General features: G+C 43.9%; 1 protein-coding gene and 1 pseudogene across 1 annotated transcript; both read left to right on the forward strand.

Moving 5' to 3' along the window:
* Window positions 1–6,150: 6,150 nt before the first annotated feature.
* LOC140904493 (olfactory receptor 14A16-like) lies at window positions 6,151–7,525 on the forward strand (annotated as a pseudogene).
* Window positions 7,526–18,928: 11,403 nt separating this feature from the next.
* On the forward strand, window positions 18,929–19,888 carry LOC140904496 (olfactory receptor 14A16-like). The gene has a single exon (XM_073326873.1). It carries the CDS (start codon window positions 18,929–18,931, stop codon window positions 19,886–19,888), a length of 960 nt encoding a protein of 319 aa, XP_073182974.1.
* Window positions 19,889–21,358: the final 1,470 nt, after the last annotated feature.

A 21,358-nucleotide genomic window follows, 5' to 3' on the forward strand; every position in this document is an offset into this window, starting at 1 on the left:
GGCGATAGCCCTGTGGAAGCTTGCAACGCCAGACAGCTACCGGTCAGTTGGGAATCAATTTGGAGTGGGCAAATCTACTGTGGGGGCTGCTGTGATGCAAGTAGCTCACGCAATCAAAGATCTGCTGATATCAAGGGTAGTGACCCTGGGAAATGTGCAGGTCATAGTGGATGGCTTTGCTGCAATGGGATTCCCTAACTGTGGTGGGGCTATAGACGGAACCCATATCCCTATCTTGGCACCGGAGCACCAAGCCGCTGAGTACATAAACCGCAAGGGGTACTTTTCGATAGTGCTGCAAGCTCTGGTGGATCACAAGGGACGTTTCACCAACATCAATGTGGGATGGCCGGGAAAGGTGCATGACGCTCGCATCTTCAGGAACTCTGGTCTGTTTCAAAAGCTGCAGGAAGGGACTTTCTTCCCAGACCAGAAAATAACTGTTGTGGATGTTGAAATGCCTATATGTATCCTTGGGGACCCAGCCTACCCCTTAATGCCATGGCTCATGAAGCCGTACACAGGAAGCCTGGACAGTAGTCAGGAGCTGTTCAACTACAGGCTGAGCAAGTGCAGAATGGTGGTAGAATGTGCATTTGGACGTTTAAAGGCGCGCTGGCGCAGTTTACTGACTCGCTTAGACCTCAGCGAAACCAATATTCCCACTGTTATTACTGCTTGCTGTGTGCTCCACAATATCTGTGAGAGTAAGGGGGAGACGTTTATGGCGGGGTGGGAGATTGAGGCAAATCGTCTGGCTGCTGGTTACGCGCAGCCAGACACCAGGGCGGTTAGAAGAGCTCAGGAGGGCGCGGTACGCATCAGAGAAGCTTTGAAAACCAGTTTCATGACTGGCCAGGCTACAGTGTGAAAGTTCTGTTTGTTTCTCCTTGATGAAACCCCCCGCCCCTTGGTTCACTCTACTTCCCTGTAAGCTAACCACCGTCCCCTCCTCCCTTTAATCACCGCTTGCAGAGGCAATAAAGTCATTGCTGCTTCACAGTCATGCATTCGTTATTCATTCATCACACAAATAGGGGGATGACTACCAAGGTATCCCAGGAGGGGTGGTGGAGGAGGGAAGGAAAATGCCACACAGCACTTTAAGCACAGCACTTTAAAAGTTTACAACTTTAAAATTTATTGAATGACAGCCTTCTTTTTTTGGGGCAATCCTCTGTTGTGGAGTCGCTGGTTGGCCGGAGGCCCCCCCACCGCGTTCTTGGGCGTCTGGGTGTGGAGGCTATGGAACTTGGGGAGGAGGGCGGTTGGTTACAGAGGGGCAGCAGTGGCAGTCTGTGCTCCAGCTGCCTTTGCTGCAGCTCAACCATACACTGGAGCATTCTGGTTTGGTCCTGCAGCAGCCTCAGCATTGAATCCTGCCTCCTCTCATCACGCTGCCGCCACATTTGAGCTTCAGCCCTGTCTTCAGCCCGCCACTTACTCTCTTCAGCCCTCCACCTCTCCTCCCGGTCATTTTGTGCTTTCCTGCACTCTGACATTATTTGCCTCCACGCATTCGTCTGTGCTCTGTCAGTGTGGGAGGACAGCATTAGCTCGGAGAACATTTCATCTCGAGTGCGCTTTTTTTCTTTCTAAGCTTCACTAGCCTCTGGGAAGGAGAAGATCCTGTGATCATTGAAACACATCCAGCTGGTGGAGAAAAAAAAAGGGACAGCTGTATTTAAAAAGACACATTTTATAAAACAGTCGCTACACTCTTTCAGGGTAAACCTTGCTGTTAACATTACATACATAGCACATGTGCTTTCGTTACAAGGTCGCATTTTGCCTCCTCCCACCGCGTGACTACCCCCTCAACCCTCCCCCCTCCCCGTGGCTAACAGCGGGGAACATTTCTGTTCAGCCACAGGCAAACAGCACAGCAGGAATGGGCTATACTGAGTGTCCCTGAAGAAAAGCACCCTATTTCAACCAGGTGACCATGAATTATATCTCACTCTCCTGAGGATAACACAGAGAGAGAAAGAACGGATTTTGGTTGAATGCCAGCAAACATACACTGCAATGCTTTGTTCTACAGTGATTCCCGAGTATGTGTTACTGGCCTGGAGTGATAAAGTGTCCTACCATGAAGGACGAAATAAGGCTGCCCTCCCCAGAAACCTTTTGCAAAGGCTTTAGGACTACATCTAGGAGAACCGCAAATGCCAGGGCAAAGTAATCCTTTCACATGCTTGCTTTTAAACCATGTATAGCATTTTAAAAGGTACACTCACCAGAGGTCCCTTCTCCGCCTGCTGGGTCCAGGAGGCAGCCTTGGGTGGGTTCGGGGGGTACTGGCTCCAGGTCTAGGGTGAGAAACAGTTCCTGGCTGTCGGGAAAACCGGTTTCTCCGCTTGCTTGCTGTGAGCTATCTACAACCTCCTCCTCCTCCTCATCTTCTTCGTCCCCAAAACCTGCTTCCGTATTGCCTCCATCTCCATTGAAGGAGTCAAACAACACGGCTGGGGTAGTGGTGGCTGAACCCCCTAAAATGGCATGCAGCTCATCATAGAAGCGGCATGTTTGGGGCTCTGACCCAGAGCGGCTGTTCGCCTCTCTGGTTTTCTGGTAGGCTTGCCTCAGCTCCTTCAGTTTCACGCGGCACTGCTTCGGGTCCCTCTTATGGCCTCTGTCCTTCATGCCCTGGGAGATTTTCACAAAGGTTTTGGCATTTCGAAAACTGGAACGGAGTTCTGATAGCATGGATTCCTCTCCCCAAACAGCGATCAGATCCCGTACCTCCCGTTCGGTCCATGCTGGAGCTCTTTTGCGATTCTGGGACTCCATCATGGTCACCTGTGCTGATGAGCTCTGCATGGTCACCTGCAGCTTGCCACGCTGGCCAAACAGGAAATGAGATTCAAAAGTTCGCGGTTCTTTTCCTGTCTACCTGGCCAGTGCATCTGAGTTGAGAGTGCTGTCCAGAGCGGTCAGAATGGAGCACTCTGGGATAGCTCCCGGAGGCCAATACCATCGAATTGTGTCCACAGTACCCCAAATTCGAGCTGGGAACGTCGATTTAAGCGCTAATCCACTTGTCAGGGGTGGAGTAAGGAAATCGATTTAAAGAGCCCTTTAAGTCGAAATAAAGGGCTTCACTGTGTGGACGGGTGCAGGTTTAAATCGATTTAACTCTGCTAAATTTGACCTAAAGTCCTAGTGTAGACCAGGGCTTAGTCTCTAAGGTGCCACAAGTACTCCTTTTCTTCTTACCATACAGACTGTAACAAGAGTGATCAGGTAAGGTGAGCTATTACCAGCAGGAGAGCTGGGGCGGGGGGTGGCGGTGGGGGGAACCTATTGTAGTGATAATCAAGGTGCGCCATTTCCAGCACTTTACAAGGACAGTAGGAGGGGAAATAAACATGGGGAAATAGTTTTACTTTGTGTAAGGACGCATCCATTCCCAGTCTTTATTCAAGCCTAAGTTAATTGTATCCTGGAAAGAAAGAGAGAAGATCAACCACTTTCTGAATGTGGGTCAGGATTATCCCCACTTTAGAGAGTGGGAAATTGAGGTGCCACGTGGGAGCGGGATTGACGTTTGGCCGAGCGTCTGAAGAATCACTACAGCCAAAATAGAAAAGCTATTAAGTGTCAGAAGAAGATGAATCATGGAATTCAAAGTTCAGGGCTGACCAGCAAAGATGTTGTGTATGTCATAAACCATTCTGCGCTCTGCCACCTCCCTGGTCTCAGATACAGGGGTACATCCCTTGGACAGGGGTTAAAGAATCTTTCTGTCAGACACACAACTGTGAATAGTTTGGAAAACAAACCCTACTTATAATGTTGTTCACTGGCCCTGCTAGAAACTCCACCCTCCAACCATTGTGAACCAGGACCAGGGACACCATTCCCCTCTCCTGTCTACATGTACCTGTGCACCCGCAGACATTGCAGCTGGCACATGCATTGGTGCAGGCTCTGTCACGGAGCTGGATGAATCACCCTGCTGGCCCACATACCCAGCATTCTCTCCCTGAGCAATCCATCCCACTGTCTGCTCCACCTCTCTTCATCCAGGAACCTCTAGAGCAGTCTCTCTTGATGGATTGTGTCCTTCTTCTCCTTGGCTCTTTTGGAAGCCAGGTGCTTTTGGCTTCTCTTTGCCTCTATTGGCAAACCTCCTGCACGGTCCTCGTCCTTCTGGCCCACTGCTGGCCACTTGTAGCACCCGCAGTCCCACACAGCAGTCTTGGCCCAGCAAGTGTGCAAGTATCTTCCAGTGGAAGGAAACAGAGGCTATATTCATTGTACTGCCTGGGGTGGGGGGAAGAATCCCCCACTTTGCTTTCTGTCTGTCCACACTGTGGAATGCTTCTAGATCACTCTTTCATAAATTCTTGTGTACTCTCCATCTCACTTCTGTCCCTGGAAGATTCACAGAGGCACAAGCAACCTGTCTGCCAACAGTGGCCAATGCCAGGTTCTCCAGAGGGAATGAACGGAACAGGTATTCCTCAAGTGATCCATCTCCCTTTGACCATTTCTAGCTTCTGGCAAACAGAGGCTAAGGACACCATTCCTGCCCATACTGGTTAATAGCCATTGATGGACCTTTCCTTCATCAGTTTCTAGAGTTATTTTTTGAACCGTGTTATAGTCTTGGCATTCACAACATCCCCTGGCAAAGAGTTTCACAGGTTGACTGAGCATCAACCTCTTGTTTTACTTTAAATCAATTACAGATAATTAAGATGCTGGATCTGGCTGACATAGGGTAGGCTGCAGTTGTGTTTTGGGGACCTTTACCAATCCTGGCTCTGACTTTGGGGAATCCCTTAATATTTTAGAACTATCAGAAAACCAAGTAATTTTCCAGGCATGTGATAGGATCGCATCAAACTACGCGGAGGGGCTATTGAGGGCAATGGTGTGTGAACAGCACATCAATGAGTGCAATGGTTTTATGAGATACCGGGGACAAGGGGAGAGTGACCTACAAAAGCTCTCTCTACCCAAACATTTGAAAAAGTCATCCAGAATTCATGCTTCAAAAAAAAATTCCGACTATCACCTTCCAGGAGCAGAAGGAAATCAGGACAAAAAGTAACAAACTTTTGAATTAGAATGCAGTCTTCGGCAGGCTGCAGAGTAGATTCTCTCTAACCCTCTTCCCGAGCCCGGCAACAGAGATGCCAGGATGACACAGGGCAAAAGAATGTCTGCTGCATGAAGCATCATCTAAAGTCACCTTCCAAGGAGTTCAAGAGAAACCAGGATAAAATCAAGGATTCAAAATTCCTATTGTTACTGCTAGGTGGGGTAACAATTTGCTACCCAAAGAATACATCTGATGTTGGTGGTGGTGGTATTGTTTAGATGAAAAAACAATCTCCATTAAAAAGAACCCAGCTGAAAATTTCCAACCAGCAGTAAATGTTAAATAAATTGGGGAACATTAATATTGCCTGATAAGAGACTGATTTCAAACTCATTGATTCGATCTCATCTCTGTGATTTCTCTTTCAAGGGGATAGTTGCGTGGAGGTAACAATTGAATAAGCAGTAAAGTTGGCAGCGCACAGAATGTTTTTTACAGAAGAGCCCCTTTAAACCCTGGCTTAGAGTTGAACCAAGCAGCCAAAGCCTGTCTATCCTGACCCCGTTCAAGGACACACGGGAGCTGACTGGGAGTGGAACCCAGAGTTCCTGGCCTAGCTCCACACTGCTGCTGGCTGAGTATAAATGGTGTGAATGGGTGTACAGAACTTACACAGAAGACACAGAAGACATGGGGCTGTCTTGGCATTTTATTCTATTAGATTCATGCCCAAGTGGTAAGCTTGGTGATGGTCACAATGGAGGGACCTTCTTTGCAGGAACTGTTGGATTTGGAGTGTGCTTTGTTCCATCCTTCATACTGCATTTTATCAAGCCACACCTTGTGCCAAATCCTCAGACTGGGTAAAGTGATGAAGGAGGTTACACAAGTGTGATAATATTACTGATTGATTGTCAGAGGTGAGGAGCACTAAGAACACCTAGTCATTGTAAGTGATGAGTTCTATGTACCTTTGACATTCCTAGAATGAGATATTAGGGAAAGGAGAAACAGGGCCATTCCCTCTGTCACTCTAGTCCTGATCATTGACCTTCTCATTCCCTCCACAGACATCACACAGTGTACTGAGGAAGAAAATGTCCAACCAAACCTCCATGATCGAATTCTTTCTCCAGGGATTCTCTGATGTTCGGGAGCTGCAGATTTTACAAAGCTGGTGTTTCTACTGCTTTACCTGATATCCCTGCTGGGGAATCTTCTCATCATCACAGCCAGAGCCCTTGACCGCCACCTTCACAACCCCATGTACTTCTTCCTGATGAATCTGTCCATTCTAGACTTTGGTTCCATCTCTTGACTTATGAGGAGAGGCTGAGGGAGCTGGGATTGTTTAGCCTGCAGAAGAGAAGAATGAGGGGGGATTTGATAGCTGCTTTCAACTACCTGAAAGAGGGTTCCAAAGAGGATGGCTCTAGACTGTTCTCAATGGTAGCAGATGACAGAACGAGGAGTAATGGTCTCAAGTTGCAGTGGGGGAGGTTTAGATTGGATTTTAGGAAAAACTTTTTCACTAAGAGGGTGGTGAAACACTGGAATGCGTTACCTAGGGAGGTGGTGGAATCTCCTTCCTTAGAGGTTTTTAAGATCAGGCTTGACAAAGCCCTGGCTGGGATGATTTAACTGGGAATTGGTCCTGCTTCGAGCAGGGGGTTGGACTAGATGACCTTCTGGGGTCCCTTCCAACCCTGATATTCTATGATTCTATGATTCTCTGTCACCATTCCCAAATCTATGGCCAATTCCCTCATGAACACAAAATCGATTTCTTATTCTGGATGAGATACCCTAATCATTCTTTTCTTATTCTTTGCTTCAGCAAATTTTCCCTTACTGACCATCATGCTGTATGATTGATACATCGCCATCTGCCAACCATTGCCCTTGGAGACAGTAATGAACAGCAGAGCTTTCGTCCAAATGGCAGCCAGTGCCTGGATCAGTGTTATTCTCTACTCTGCAGTGCACACCAGGAACTCGTTTGCAATATCCTTCTGTGGAGGCAACGTGGTGGACCAGTTCTTCTGTGAAATCCCCCAGCTCCTCCACCTTGCCTGCTCTGACTCGTATCTCAGAGAAATTGTTGTTATTTCTTTTCACGTGGTTTTAGGTTTAATCTGCTTTGCTTTTATAATTGTGTCGTATGTTCAGACCTACTAAACAGTGCTGAAAATCCCTTTGAAGCAGGGCCAGCATAAAGCCCTCTCCACCTGCCTCCCTCACCTCACTGTGGTCTCCTTATTCCTTTTCACGGGCACCTTTGCCTTCCTGAAACCAACCTCCAACTCGACCTCAGATCTGAATCTCTTGGTGGCTGTTCTCTATTCTGTGTTGCCCCCAATGATGAATCCGATCATCTACAGCATGAGAAACAAGGAAATGAAAGGTGCATTGAGTAAACTGATAGGTTGGAGGTTATTCAGCAAGAATATAATGTCTATATTTCTCCACTGATCGTGAGTTCATTCTGTGTTTCTTTATAAATAGAATAATCTGATGACATTATTGCCTTCATGACAACATACTTTGCAATGTGTTTCTTTTTGTGAGATTACATGATAAGTGCAATGTACTGAGACATTGCTTTTAGTGTGTGTTTGCTAGTCAAGTACACTGCTCACATGTGTGGTGTTGTCAATGTACATTATTGTGAGTGTATACCTGAGTTGAAATCAATGTCCATGTGAGTTTTCTGTTCGTGTGCGTCCATGAGAATGTACAATAACATGTGTTTATTACAAAAAATATTGCATAACTTTTGTGTGTGTTGTCAGTACTTCTTCTGGCGTGCAAGTTTGCATTATTGTTGTGTTGTGAACACACAATATTGTGTGTTTATTAGTGAAAAATATTGTGTGAATACATGAGTGTTATGACTGTGGATTATTGTGCTTGTGTTTGTACGGGTATATGATTGCATATTTATGGGAAAATATGATTTTGCTGCATGTGTGTGTTTGGAAGTGAACATTAATAAGGACTTACCGCTGAGCCTGGGATAAACATCAAAAGCTGCTGTCTTCCTGCAGCTCCTCAGATAGTGAGATTTGAGTCCGTTCAAAGGTGATGTCTCCAATGCATCATTTCCTCCCATGCCAAGTGCAGCTCATTTCAGGAGTCCTTCAACCTTTGTATTTGCTATCTTGTTAATTTTAAAACAAAATTTGCAAGAATTATTTTGAGCCCCATTTTCAAATGTCACTTTTATTCTGCATCCTGAAAGGACTCCAGAATGGTGCAAAAAATTCCATATTTGGGTTTTTATTTTCAAGGGAGTCTAAAGAAGTTGGTATGTTACACCAATAAAATAAAAACCAGCAGGATCTTACTAAAGGGGAAAAGGCAAAATACCACATTTATTGTGAATACAGAAAGAATCATAGTAAGCAGTTAGTTATAGCTATAACATTCCATTCAGTCTCATATTTATTCACACATTCATTCATACACACACACACACAGGTTCTGCAAGGTTGTTATCATAGTTATCAGCCTTAGAAAGAAAAGGAGTACTTGTGGCACCTTAGAGACTAACCAATTTATTTGAGCAAGAGCTTTCGTGAGCTACAGCTCACTTCATCGGATGCATACCATGGAAACTGCAGCAGATATTATATACACACAGAGAATATGAAACAATACCTCCTCCCACCCCACTGTCCTGCTGGTAATAGCTTATCTAAAGTGATCATCAAGTTGGGCCATTTCCAGCACAAATCCAGGTTTTCTCACCCTCCACCCCCCTACACACAAACTCACTCTCCTGCTGGTAATAGCCCATCCAAAGTGACAACTCTCTTCACAATGTGCATGATAATCAAGGTGGGCCATTTCCTGCACAAATCCAGGTTTTCTCACCCCCTCACCCCCCTCCAAAAACCACACACACAAACTCACTCTCCTGCTGGTAAAAGCTCATCCAAAGTGACCACTCTCCCTACAATGTGCATGATAATCAAGGTGGGCCATTTCCAGCACAAATCCAGGTTTTCTCACCCCCCCACCCCCATACACACACAAACTCACTCTCCTGCTGGTAATAGCTCATCCAAAGTGACCTGGTCACTTACCAGCAGGAGAGTGAGTTTGTGTGTGTATGGGGGTGGGGGGGGGGTGAGAAAACCTGGATTTGTGCTGGAAATGGCCCACCTTGATTATCATGCACATTGTGAAGAGAGTTGTCACTTTGGATGGGCTATTACCAGCAGGAGAGTGAGTTTGTGTGTAGGGAGGTGGAGGGTGAGAAAACCTGGATTTGTGCTGGAAATGGCCCAACTTGATGATCACTTTAGATAAGCTATTACCAGCAGGACAGTGGGGTGGGAGGAGGTATTGTTTCATGATCTCTGTGTGTATATAATATCTGCTGCAGTTTCCACGGTATGCATCCGATGAAGTGAGCTGTAGCTCACGAAAGCTCATGCTCAAATAAATTGGTTAGTCTCTAAGGTGCCACAAGTACTCCTTTTCTTTTTGCGAATACGGACTAACACGGCTGTTACTCTGAAATCAGCCTTAGAGTTGCTCATGCCAAGCCACTGGCCAGGTGGCCTGGACATGAGGAGGGAGCAGGGCCTTGTCAGATACTCATCTGATGCTCCTGGAAGTTGGTTTGCAGAATCAGACCCCCAAAGTTCTCACTTTCTAGAGTCTATTTTTATAGGAATTTCTTCCTTTGCCAGTCTATGGGAATTGCTTCATAATGCAGATGGCACATTCCTGAGGGCTCTGTGCTGCTAGATGTTATCTTGTTCTTTGGTTCTCCCATCCTTGAGGCTGTTGGGTGGATTCCAGTCTGCCCTCCAGGGGCCCTCTGGTTATTTCCACTTGACGCCTTCTTCAGCCGATGGACACTGGATTCTTAGGCTGGCACCTTGCTAATCATTCATTTATTATCCACACCAAGCATCCATCCACATACATCCATTTTAATCACAACTGTTAACAAAGCAAGATGAATACAACAAAAGGGCGGGGTGTCTCTGGGTGCTGTTTCTGTTGTTACAGAGTATTGTTTTAAGTCTCTCTCTGTGTGAGTAGTTGTTACAAAGAATTGCTTTGAGAACAGACTCTGTCTTAGAATGTACTAACACAATTAGCAGCTTGCAAGTTTCACATATAGAGGGAGAGAAACAGTACCAAAAACCAAGAGACCTCTTAATTACTAATACCCTGGAATTTAAACTCTGGGGAATCAAACTCATTTGTGATTTTAATACAGAACTTCTTTAATATGATTCAACAAGTGCAGTAGATAGAGTTCAGAACTTGTTCCATGCCCAGGTCCTCCAAGGTATTATGAACCCAGCTTTCATGGGACTTGGTTTTTGGTTTTGCCATTGACATACTTGGTGGCTCTGGGCAATAGCCAATACTTGGTGCTTCACAGCAGGTGAAAAATCAACTCATCCAGTGCTGAACATGAAATGTAACTTATTTCTTATGCCCAGAGGCCAGCTCAGAAGAACTCAGGTCCCATTCAGGCATCAAATTAAATGGTACCCATGGGTGAATTTAATCTGAGAATGACATCAGCCTCATGATAGTTTCGAATGGACGGAACTGTTATAATTCAACTCTATAGATGATGTGAAAGTAGAATGAATTATATTGAAATTATAATTCATTAAAAAAATGCTGCTTGAAGGGTTTGTTGAAATATAGTTGTCAGGAAGAGAAACATTAAAGAGTGTGAGACAATGGGCCCTCAAACTAATTAACTTAGAGCTCCTACTGAGGTAGGAGATTGGTAAATGTTAGTATGCAAATAAGATAGGTATGTATATTTGTCAGTTTCTGCTTCCTTTTGTCTCTTATGTTAAATTGGCTTTGGCTTATCTGTTTAAACAAGTTAGCTTGAGCTTTTGCAAGAGGCACACATATCTGGGTGCATTGGCAAAGCACTTTGCTAATAAACAGAGTAGTCTGACAAACCTTCTGAGTCTTGAATCTGACTTTGACAATGATCAGGAAAAAAAGTCCCATTATTCACTGCTCTGTCTATCTAAAGTGTCTATATGGCTGCCATGACTGCATTCCATCATGATGTTTTCCAATGTATAAATTGCAGGTTTCACCAAACAAAATTTTCACAGAAAGTCTTCACTTTCCTTGAACATTTTCTGTTTTTCATTTAAAGAAATGAAAACTGGAAAAACAAATAGTTTTGCCTGAAAATTGTATTTTTCATTTAATTTAATTTAATTTAGTTTAATTTAATGTTTTTTGACAGTTTTCAGACAAAAAAGTTCAGTCTTGAGAAATGTTGGGGATTTTCTTTAACAAAAAAACCCACAAAATATTCATGAGGAAACAAGTTTCCAACCACCTCTGTTTTAACCACTAACTCTTTAATATATTTATCCTCCCCGCAACCCTACAAGACAGGGCAGTACTATTATATCCATGTTATAGATGGGAACTGTTGTCCGGACAGAATGACGTGCCCAAGATCACATAGGAAACCCATGGCAAAGCAGGTAGCTGAGCTGGGTCTCTCAAGTTCCATGTTAGCGTCCAGACCACCTGGACCATTCTTCCTCAGTCATTGCTGTCACGCTGTCTGGAACGGCTCACAACCATGAGTGCCAATCACAGGTCAGACGGTCAGAACACAGGGCAGACACCCCAAACTGGTGGTATATTTGGTAATTAGATTTCACCAAGCCAGTAATAAATGTGAACTCCTGGATCACTATATTAGTATTACTATGGAGTCACAGACAGTCCCCTAGGATCTCCAGCCCCTTTTACCAACCAGATAAACTGGACTTTGTGATAAAAGGTTATTAAAACAAAGAATCACATTATATTGGGTTACTCCCAACCCCAATGGGTCAGTCACTTATCCCAGGTCAATGGATACTCTTGATCTCACATCAAAGGCAATGCTGGCAGCAAATTTCTCCAGTAAACTAACTAAAGTTTTATTAGCTAAGAAAAGAAATGAAAGTTATTGAGAGTTTAAAGCAGGTAAAATACATTAACAGGTTTGGACAGTCCAAGTTTGTCAGTCCAAAGTGACAGCAGAGATGTGGTATCTGCTAGTTTTCCATAAGTCTCTCAGGGTTACGCAAGATAACTTTGGGGATCTCCGTCTTGCATCTTTTCAGGTTTCAGAGTAGCAGCCGTGCTAGTCTATATTCGCAAAAAGAAGAGGAGTACTGGTGGCACCTTAGAGACTAACCAATTTATTTGAGCATAAACTTTCATGAGCTACAGCTCACTTCATTGGATGCATTTAGTGGAAAACACAGTGAGGACATATATATACACACAGAGAACATGAGAAAAAAAAAAAAAAACCAAAAAACCAAACCTGTAAGGAGACTGATCAATTAAGATGAGCTATTTCCAGCAGGAGAGCGGGGTGGGGGGAAGGAGGGGGAAACTTTTTGTAGTGATAATCAAGGTGAGCCATTTCCAGCAGTTAACAAGAAGGGGGGAAACTTTTTGTAGTGATAATCTAGGTGGGCCATTTCAAGCAGTTAACAGGAACAACTAAAGAACAGTGTGGGGGGGTGGGGGGTAAGAAATAAACAAACATGGGGAAATAGTTTTACTTTGTGTAATGACCCATCCATTCTAAGTCTCTATTCAAGCCTAAGTTAATTGTATCCAGTTTGCAAATTAATTCCAATTTGGCAGTCTCTCGTTGGAGTCTGTTTTTGAAGTTTTTTTGTTGTAATATAGCGACTTTCATGTCTGTAATCGCATGACCAGAGAGATTGAAGTGTTCTCCGACTGGCTTATGAATGTTATAATTCTTGACATCTGATTTGTGTCCATTTATTCTTTTACGTAGAGACTGTCCAGTTTGACCAATGTACATGGCAGAGGGGCATTGCTGGCACATTGCTTGCATCTGGAATGTTCCCTGAAAATGTCCAAACAGCTCAGAGAGACAGAACCATTCCCTGGATCCATTCTCACAGCTGTATTCCCCGGAAAGCAATCTGGCAAGTGTTTCCATCACAGCATGGGTTTTTCCTCTGATGACTAAACGCAGACTGGGTCTGTGGATTTCCATTTGAGCAACACAATGACCCATGCTTTGAAGGTAGCATGTTCTTCATTTACATTTCCAAGGCTCCAATCGCATTTGATGAGCAAACGTAATTACCGGGATACATGCGATGTAAATTACAATGTAACAGCAGACAACAATCCTTCCTTAGTTTTCATGAAGTTCACACATCAAGTAAATTCACACTTTTGATCTAGGGTTAATTAAGTAGAGGGATATACATAATGTAAAGGGATAGCATTCAACAGGTTACAGATAAGTGAAGGCAATATCATTCCCATTTCCTTTGAACTAAACACTTGAGTGAATTAGTACACTTAATATTTCTTTGATAGTCATACGTTAGTGATGGTAATATAGTATGTAGTCCTGTTTATTTGCCTGAGATAGAATTTTGGGTTTTGTTTGCCCACTTGAATTTTGAGGTTTTTAAAATAGGATTGTTTGTGTCTTATACCCTTATCAACATATGTGAACAAGGGGTGGGGGGACACCACCATGTGTTGCTTCTGCCTACAGATGGGGGTTTTTCAATACAAAGAGAAAAGATAAGAAATAGGGTTCCAGTGTTGCTGGATATGGCATGAGTTTGATATACAGTGTATAATTGACGGCTGCCTGACTCCTCTCCCAAGACAAGGTCAAGCTGGGGGCAGGGAGATGGGGGAAGCTATAAGGAACACAAAAAAACAATGAAAAAGGTAACCCCGACCGGTGCATAATTTCACTCCCTACCCCTCCCATGGGGTACAAAAGAGGTGGTACCGAAGCCCCCAGACTCAAGACCCTCCAAAACGGAATATGACCATCAATTGCAAGGGTGGTACCAGGGTTCAGGGTACCGGGGCGTACACTACAGGTATAATTAAGCCCACTACAAAGGAGGAGGGAGAGGAAGCTCTGTTGGTGTAAAGAGCTGGGGTTATGCATTGCCGGCAGTTTGGACACTGGCTACCTGCTTTCTGTCTGCATGACAAGAACCAAGGGAGGGTAGGGGAAGCCCTAACAACACACAAGTGAATCGGCCTATTGCTCTGACCTGAGCTGGCCTGTCAGTGTCACAATTGCTACGTGACCAGAGGGAGCGACATTACTCAGGTATGCCTTCACAGGGATTAATAAACCCATGGCTGGCCTGGATCCACCGACTTGAGCTCATGGGGCTTGGGCTCTGGGGCTGAAATATTGCTGTGTAGACATTCGGACCCAGGCTGGAGCCCGAGCTCTAGGACCCTACACAGCAATTTTTAGCCCCACAGTCCAAGCTCTGCAACCCCGAGTCAGATGACCCAGGCCTGCCGAAGCCATGCCACAGGGCTTTTATCCCCGTGTAGACATACCCAAAGGGACTGGGACTCATGACACCCAGGTTATATTCCTCAGAGCTGCTGTGTGACCTCTAGCCAGTCACTTCCCCAGTCTGTACACTCTGAAAAATGAGGATGATGATCCTGACCCGGCTTGATAAATCACTTTGAGATCTACAGCTAAGTTGTATTGTTATCTCGATCTACAGGGTAACCAGGCACAGAGCAGGGAAGAATACCTGAAGAATGCAGCTGGGTGGGAAATGGGTTTCCCATCCTGCAAGACTTTTCAAGATTTTGAGAGAGACAAAGAAGGTGAGGTATCATTTTTTATTAGACCAACTTCTGTTGGTGGATGGGACAAGCTTTTGTGCTTCACAGAGCTCTTCCTCTGGTCTGGAGAAGAGAACCATAGTGTCCATGATCAGTATAAGGTGGGACAGATTGTTATGCATAAGGGGATCACACATATTATAGGAGACCACTTAAAATGAAGTGGGCAATTAACATGAAGTGGGCGATTAACACTCTGCAGAATAGGCAGCAGGGCCCATTGGCTCCAAAGGAGCTACAGCCAATTTACACCTGCTGGGCAACCAATGTGAATTCAATATTTTTTAAAAGTCTTGCAGCGTTGCATCTGCAGCCCATTGAGCTTTTTAGTTTAGTGCTATCTGTAGTAAGAGAAAAATTAATGTAATGGCTAAGAAAGAAAGAAAGAAAGAAAGAAAGAAAGAAAGAAAGAAAGAAAGAAAGAAAGAAAGAAAGAAAGAAAGAAAGAAAGAAAGAAAGATTTGGGCCATTCATCCCAACAGAAGCTGAAGATGAGATACTTGAAAACTGTGCAACACTGAATTCCTCCAAAGTTCTATCCCTAGAGGGACTGAACCATTCTCCGTCACCAATAAAAGTTACACTTGTAATTAAACCCATGGGGCAAAGAGCTAAGAAAGTGCAGACGGGTTCAGAACTTTTTAATCAGCTTCGGATCACATTGGCAGGCAAAAAATATGGATTTATAACTGTGTAATGGGCTAGATCCCCAGCTGATGTAAATTGACATCGCTCGACGGAAATCCAAGGCCCAGATTCCCAGTTGGCGTAAATAGGCCAAACTACCATGAACTCAATGGAAGTGTAACAATTTACACAAGCCCATGACCTGGCCCTTAGTTTTTAGTCTTCACCTCTGGGTACCTCTTGGTGACTGACTTCAGTCAGACAAGGCAGCCTGAGCTGTGGGTTCCTCTAGCAGAGGCATCCCAAGACCTGCTCATACAATGCAGGAGGAAAAAAAAGTCTCTGCTCCCCCAGAAGTGATTACGTGATGTTAATGAAGGAACAGGCTATTCCAGGCCAGCTGAGATTCTGGTGCGACAAGGCTCTTCGCTATTGTGGATCATGTGTCTCTGTTAGAAATCGCTGTTTTATCCCTTCCAACCCTGAGATTCTATGATTCATTCATTCTATGATTCATTCTACAAACACCTTGGGACATGCTTTGGGCCTCTGCCCTGCCTTGTTTTTAGCCAAGGGTCCTTCCAGGGATGCTGCCATCAAGTGAGATAAAGGGCAGGTACTGTTCTCCCTCTGTGGGGTTAGAGTTGGGCAGGTTGTCAGGGTGGTTTGCTCCAGAGGTGAGATCAGAGCTGGGCGTAAAGCCTTGGAGACAGGATTCAACTGTTTAGCCCCAGAGTAGGGACATCCTGGGCTGTGGCAATATCTGAACCCTGCACAAGACAGGATCAGCTCTAGAGCTGGGAGGAGTTTTCAGTCTCTGATCCCATTTAGTCCTTCGTCTCCCAGCCAAGCCTGTCCAAGGAGGGGAGCAGGGAGCGCCCCTCTGTGGAGTGGATCCCTGTCTACTAGGAACTGCAGAGAGACTCAGGAAATCCAGCGAAGGGACATGGAAACTGCTGCTGGATAATACAGTGATGGGGGCATGAGAGAGAGGTGACCAAAGAATCCTGCTGCTGGAGGATCAAAAGCATCGCACGTTGGGAAAAAATCCACAAAGACCAACAGACTACATTTTTGCTTTCAATTCTACATGTGAAGGTATTAATATACAGACAAATTTAATAATAGAGATATGAATTGTAATTGGAACTTTTAAAGACTTTTATTATCAAACACCTAGAGCCTGTCAGATTTCTTTTCAGCAGAATGTAAGAACTGAAATATAAGTTAGAATTTGAACTCTTTAAGGAATTAACTCTCAGTCTAGTCAGACATCTAGATCCAGTCAGAGAAAAAGAAGGGGGACAATGACTTTGCAACAGAAATCAGAAATGTTTGCAGGGTTTAGCAAGCAACAACTAATTTCTTTTCAGGTAAAAACTACTGTAAACTGGAAATTGCACATTGCAAACCAAAGAATACTGGGATTTGCAGATTTCAAAAAAAATGAAACCAAATATCTGAGTATCGGAGATACTTTCCCTGAACATTTTTGTTTAGTTCAAAAACTCGTTTTCCTACAAAAAACCTCATTTTCCTACTACTACAAAAAAAATCTAAATTTCCAAACATCTCTAATTTGGAATGGAGCTTTAAACAAGGGAAGGGAACACTAATACTGTTCAATAATACCATAATTTCAAAACCATTTTTTCTCTTGAAACTGGGTTTGTTTCTGTGTCAAAGGGATAATTACTGGAAGGTCAAAATTGAATAAGCAGCAGAGCTGATAGCCACAGTTGATATGTTATGCACACCAGCACCTTTAGACTCAGAGTTGAACCACCAGTTAAAGCCAGTCTATCTCAATGTTGCCAAAGGACATACAGGAGGTAAATGGGACTAGAACCCATATTTCCAGGATTTCCTTGGAAGTTAACAAGATAGACACAGGCCCAGGATTACAAAGGGTTTAAGCACCTAAAGAAGGAGAAAGGCACCTTTGGGGATTTACAATAGCATCTGAGCAGGTTAGGTGCTATCTTTTAATCACAGGTTTCATAGTAACAGCCGTGTTAGTCTGTATTTGCAAAAAGAAAAGGAGTACTTGTGGCACCTTAGAGACTAACCAATTTATTTGAGCATGAGCTTTCGTGAGCTACAGATCCGATGAAGTGAGCTGTAGCTCACGAAAGCTTATGCTCAAATAAATTGGTTAGTCTCTAAGGTGCCACAAGTACTCCTTTTCTTTTTATCTTTTAATCGTGGCCCACAGATAACACAGAAGCTTGGCTGGAATCAGGGAACCCCGGTGGCGATTGTACTCCCTGTGTTATGCTGGGGTCAGACTACAGGGTCTGAATGGCCCTTTTGGCGTTATCACCTTTGTTTCTGTGCCCTTGCCTCTGAATCTCTGCTTCTGAGCTCTGCAGGGCTCCAGGGCGTGAGTCTTGCTAACCCTCAGGAAATAGACGTGGATAAATCACCTTCCCACAGCATCAGTCCTTTAATGTCAGTGCAGCTCAATGCCAGCTACTCACAGCTCGTCTGCAGAGAGCAATTGAGTCTAGTTCAATCGCTGAATGAGGCTGAAAGGATTCTCAGATACCTGTGCCCTTAGCTTCTAGATTCTGCTATATAGATAGATAGTGACCAAAAAATCCTAGTGCTGGATGACTGAATGTGTCTTCCGTTGGGAAAAAGACACAAAGGTTAGCACAGGAAGTTTGCTATTTCAATTAAATGTGTTGGGGGATCAACATACAGGGAAGAATTAAGATGATAAATATGAATTACAATATGAACTGGTTAAGACCTTTCCCATCAGTTTAATCAAATACCTACTGCTGACTGGAATTTTTCCTCCCATCAGGAAAATTTTTACTTTTCACTGAACACCCTAAATCCATTCCCCGCTCCGCCCCCCCCAGTTTTTGGCAAATGAAAAGTTTCTGCTGAAAACTGATTTTTTTTATTCCAAAACCAATATAGTTTGTTTTTTTAAGTTTTCATTTTTTTTTTAACAAAACAATCCCAAAATGTTTGAGAAAAGCAGACAGATTCTGAGATGTGTTGTTAATTATCTTAAAAACCAATCTCCATTAAAAAGAACACAGCTGAAAATTTCCAACCAGCCTCTATGCACAGAGTTTGGGGTGGAAAAATGACAGATGAGCTGCTATTTATGATGCTGGGTGAGTCAACATCATATTGCCCTGGAAAGTGAGAATCAGGCTGTGTTAGAATTTTAGTTGATCAGTTTCATACCCAAGTTGTGAGAATTGTTGGGTTTGGAGTGTGCTTTGTTCCATCCTTCATATTGCATTTTATCAAGCCACACCTTGGGCCAAATCCTCAGATGAGATAAAGTGACGAAGCTCCATTGACTTTAAAGGAGCTGACCTAATTTACACTAGTGTGGTAACGTGACTCCTTGATTGTCAGAGGCGAGGAACACTAACAACACCTACTCATTGTAAGTGATGAGTTCTGTGCACCTTTGACATTCATAGAATGAGATATTAGGGAAAGGGGAATCAGAGCCATTCCCTCTGTCGCTCTAATCCTGACCATTGTCTTTCTCATTCCCTCCACAAGACATCGCACAGTGTACTGCGGAAGAAAATGTCCAACCAAACTGCCGTGACCGAGTTCCTTCTCCTGGGATTCTCTGACATTCAGGAGCTGCAGATTTTACACTTTGTGGTGTTTCTACTGCTTTACCTGATATCCCTGCTGGGAAACCTTCTCATCATCACAGCCATAGCCCTTGACCACCACCTTCACACCCCCATGTACTTCTTCCTGATGAATCTGTCCATCCTAGACCTCAGCTCCATCTCTGTCACCATTCCCAAATCCATGGCCAGTTCCCTCACGAACACCAGATCGATTTCTTATTCTGGATGTGTCACCCAAGTCTTTTTCTTCATCTTCTTTGCTGAAACCGACTTTGTCTTACTCACCATCATGGCATACGATCGATACGTCGCCATCTGCAAACCACTGCACTATGAGACTATAATGAACAGGAGAGCTTGTGTCCAAATGGCAGCCAGTGCCTGGATCACTGGAATTCTCTACTCTGCACTGCACACTGGGATCACCTTTGAAATCTCCTTCTGTGGAGGCAACGTGGTGGATCAGTTCTTCTGTGAAATCCCCCAGCTCCTCAATCTCGCCTGCTCTGACTTGTACCTCATTGAAGTTGGGTTTCTCATCTTTAGTTCATTCTTAGGCTTAAGCTGCTTTCTTTTCATCATTGTGTCATATGTTCAGATCTTCAAAGCAGTCCTGAGAATCCCCTCTAAGAAGGGTGAGCATAAAGCCTTCTCCACCTGCCTCCCTCACCTCACCGTGGTATCCTTGTTCTTTAGTACTGCTGCCTTTGCCTACCTGAAACCCACCTCCAGCTCAACCTCAGGTCTGAATCTCATAGTGGCTGTTCTCTATTCTGTGTTGCCACCAATGATGAATCCGATCATCTACAGCATGAGAAACAAAGAGATCAAAGGTGCACTGAGTAAACAGATTGGTTGGAGGTTATTCACTAAGAACAAAATGTCCATATGTCTCCTTCGGTAGCAATTTCATTCTGTATTTCTTTATAAATAAAATCTGACGACATTATTGCCTCCATGAGAAAATACTGTGCGCTCTGTTTATGCGGAATTGGGTATTTGCACTAGTAAAGATAGAGACAAACATGACTCAGGAAAAAAAGGCGTTTCTATAGGTTTACACCAATGTAAATAAGATTGGAATATATCATATACTGTTACCGATCACCATACTACCTGAGACCCTTGCCTATAAAATCAGTAGCCATAGCAGAGTCCCTGGTGAGATCTTTGCCTCTTCTTATATTTTGGGATAAAAACTCAGATGGAGGTATCGATGCATTTGTTCTTTGTGTTTTTTGTTTGTTTGTCTTATTTTTGCTTAACTGGTTGATTGGTGGTTTGGTTTGTTTGTTTGTTTTAGGAGGTTTTGGAGGTGGAAAGGCCTGAGAAGATGGTGAGTGTTTGGTGAGACGGGATTTTCAATGTTTGTCCCTTCTTGGGAGTATCCATATGTCATCTCTTTGATGGGTTTTCTGAGCGAACTGAAGGTTTGCTCCCCACAATGACAAAAGTGTGCAAAAGAGGATTATGCATGGCTTAGTTCCTACTGACATGATTATGTGTAGATTGTTGGGATATTATTGTATTATTAAAGATATGTGTCATAAATATAAAGGGAAGGGTAACCACCTTTCTCTGCACAGTGCTATAGAATCCCTCCTGGCCAGAGACAAAACCCTTTCACCTGTAAAGGGTTAAGAAGCTAAGATAACCTCGCTGGCACCTGACCAAAATGACCAATGAGGAGACAAGATACTTTCAAAGCTGGAGGGTGGGGGGAACAAAGGGTATGTCTGTCTGGGTGATGCTTTTGCCAGGAAGAGATCAGGAATGCAGCTCAGAACTCCTGTAAAAAGTTAGTAAGTAATCTAGCTAGAAATGCATTAGATTTCTTTTGTTTAATGGCTGGTAAAAAATAGCTGTGCTGAATGGAATGTATATTCCTGGTTTTGTGTCTTTTTGTAACTTAAGGTTTTGCCTAGAGGGATGCTCTATGTTTTGAATCTGATTACCCTGTAAGGTATTTACCATCCTGATTTTTAGAGAGGTCATTCTTTTACCTTTTCTTTCATTAAAATTCTTCTTTTAAGAACCTGATTGCTTTTTCTTTGTTCTTAAGATCCAAGGGTTTGGGTCTGTGTTCACCTGTACAAATTGGTGAGGATTTTGATCAAGCCTTTCCCAGGAAAGGGGGTGTAGGTCTTGGGGGGATATTTTGGGGGAAGACATCTCCAAGTGGGCTCTTTCCCTGTTCTTTGTGTAACACGCTTAGTGGTGGCAGCATAGGGTTCAAGGACAAGGCAAAGTTTGTACCATGAGGAAGTTTTTAACCTAAGCTGGTAAGAATAAGCTTAGGGGGTCTTTCATGCAGGTCCCCACATCTGTACCCTAGAGTTCAGAGTGGGGAAGGAACCTTGACAATATGTAAGGC

Source organism: Lepidochelys kempii, unplaced genomic scaffold (genome assembly GCF_965140265.1).
Source record: "Lepidochelys kempii isolate rLepKem1 unplaced genomic scaffold, rLepKem1.hap2 scaffold_140, whole genome shotgun sequence".
Taxonomy (NCBI): Eukaryota; Metazoa; Chordata; order Testudines; family Cheloniidae; genus Lepidochelys; species Lepidochelys kempii.

Bases quoted from the DNA above. Each gene is read 5' to 3' on its own strand.
- LOC140904496 (XM_073326873.1), top strand. From the start codon at position 18,929: ATGTCCAACCAAACTGCCGTGACCGAGTTCCTTCTCCTGGGATTCTCT.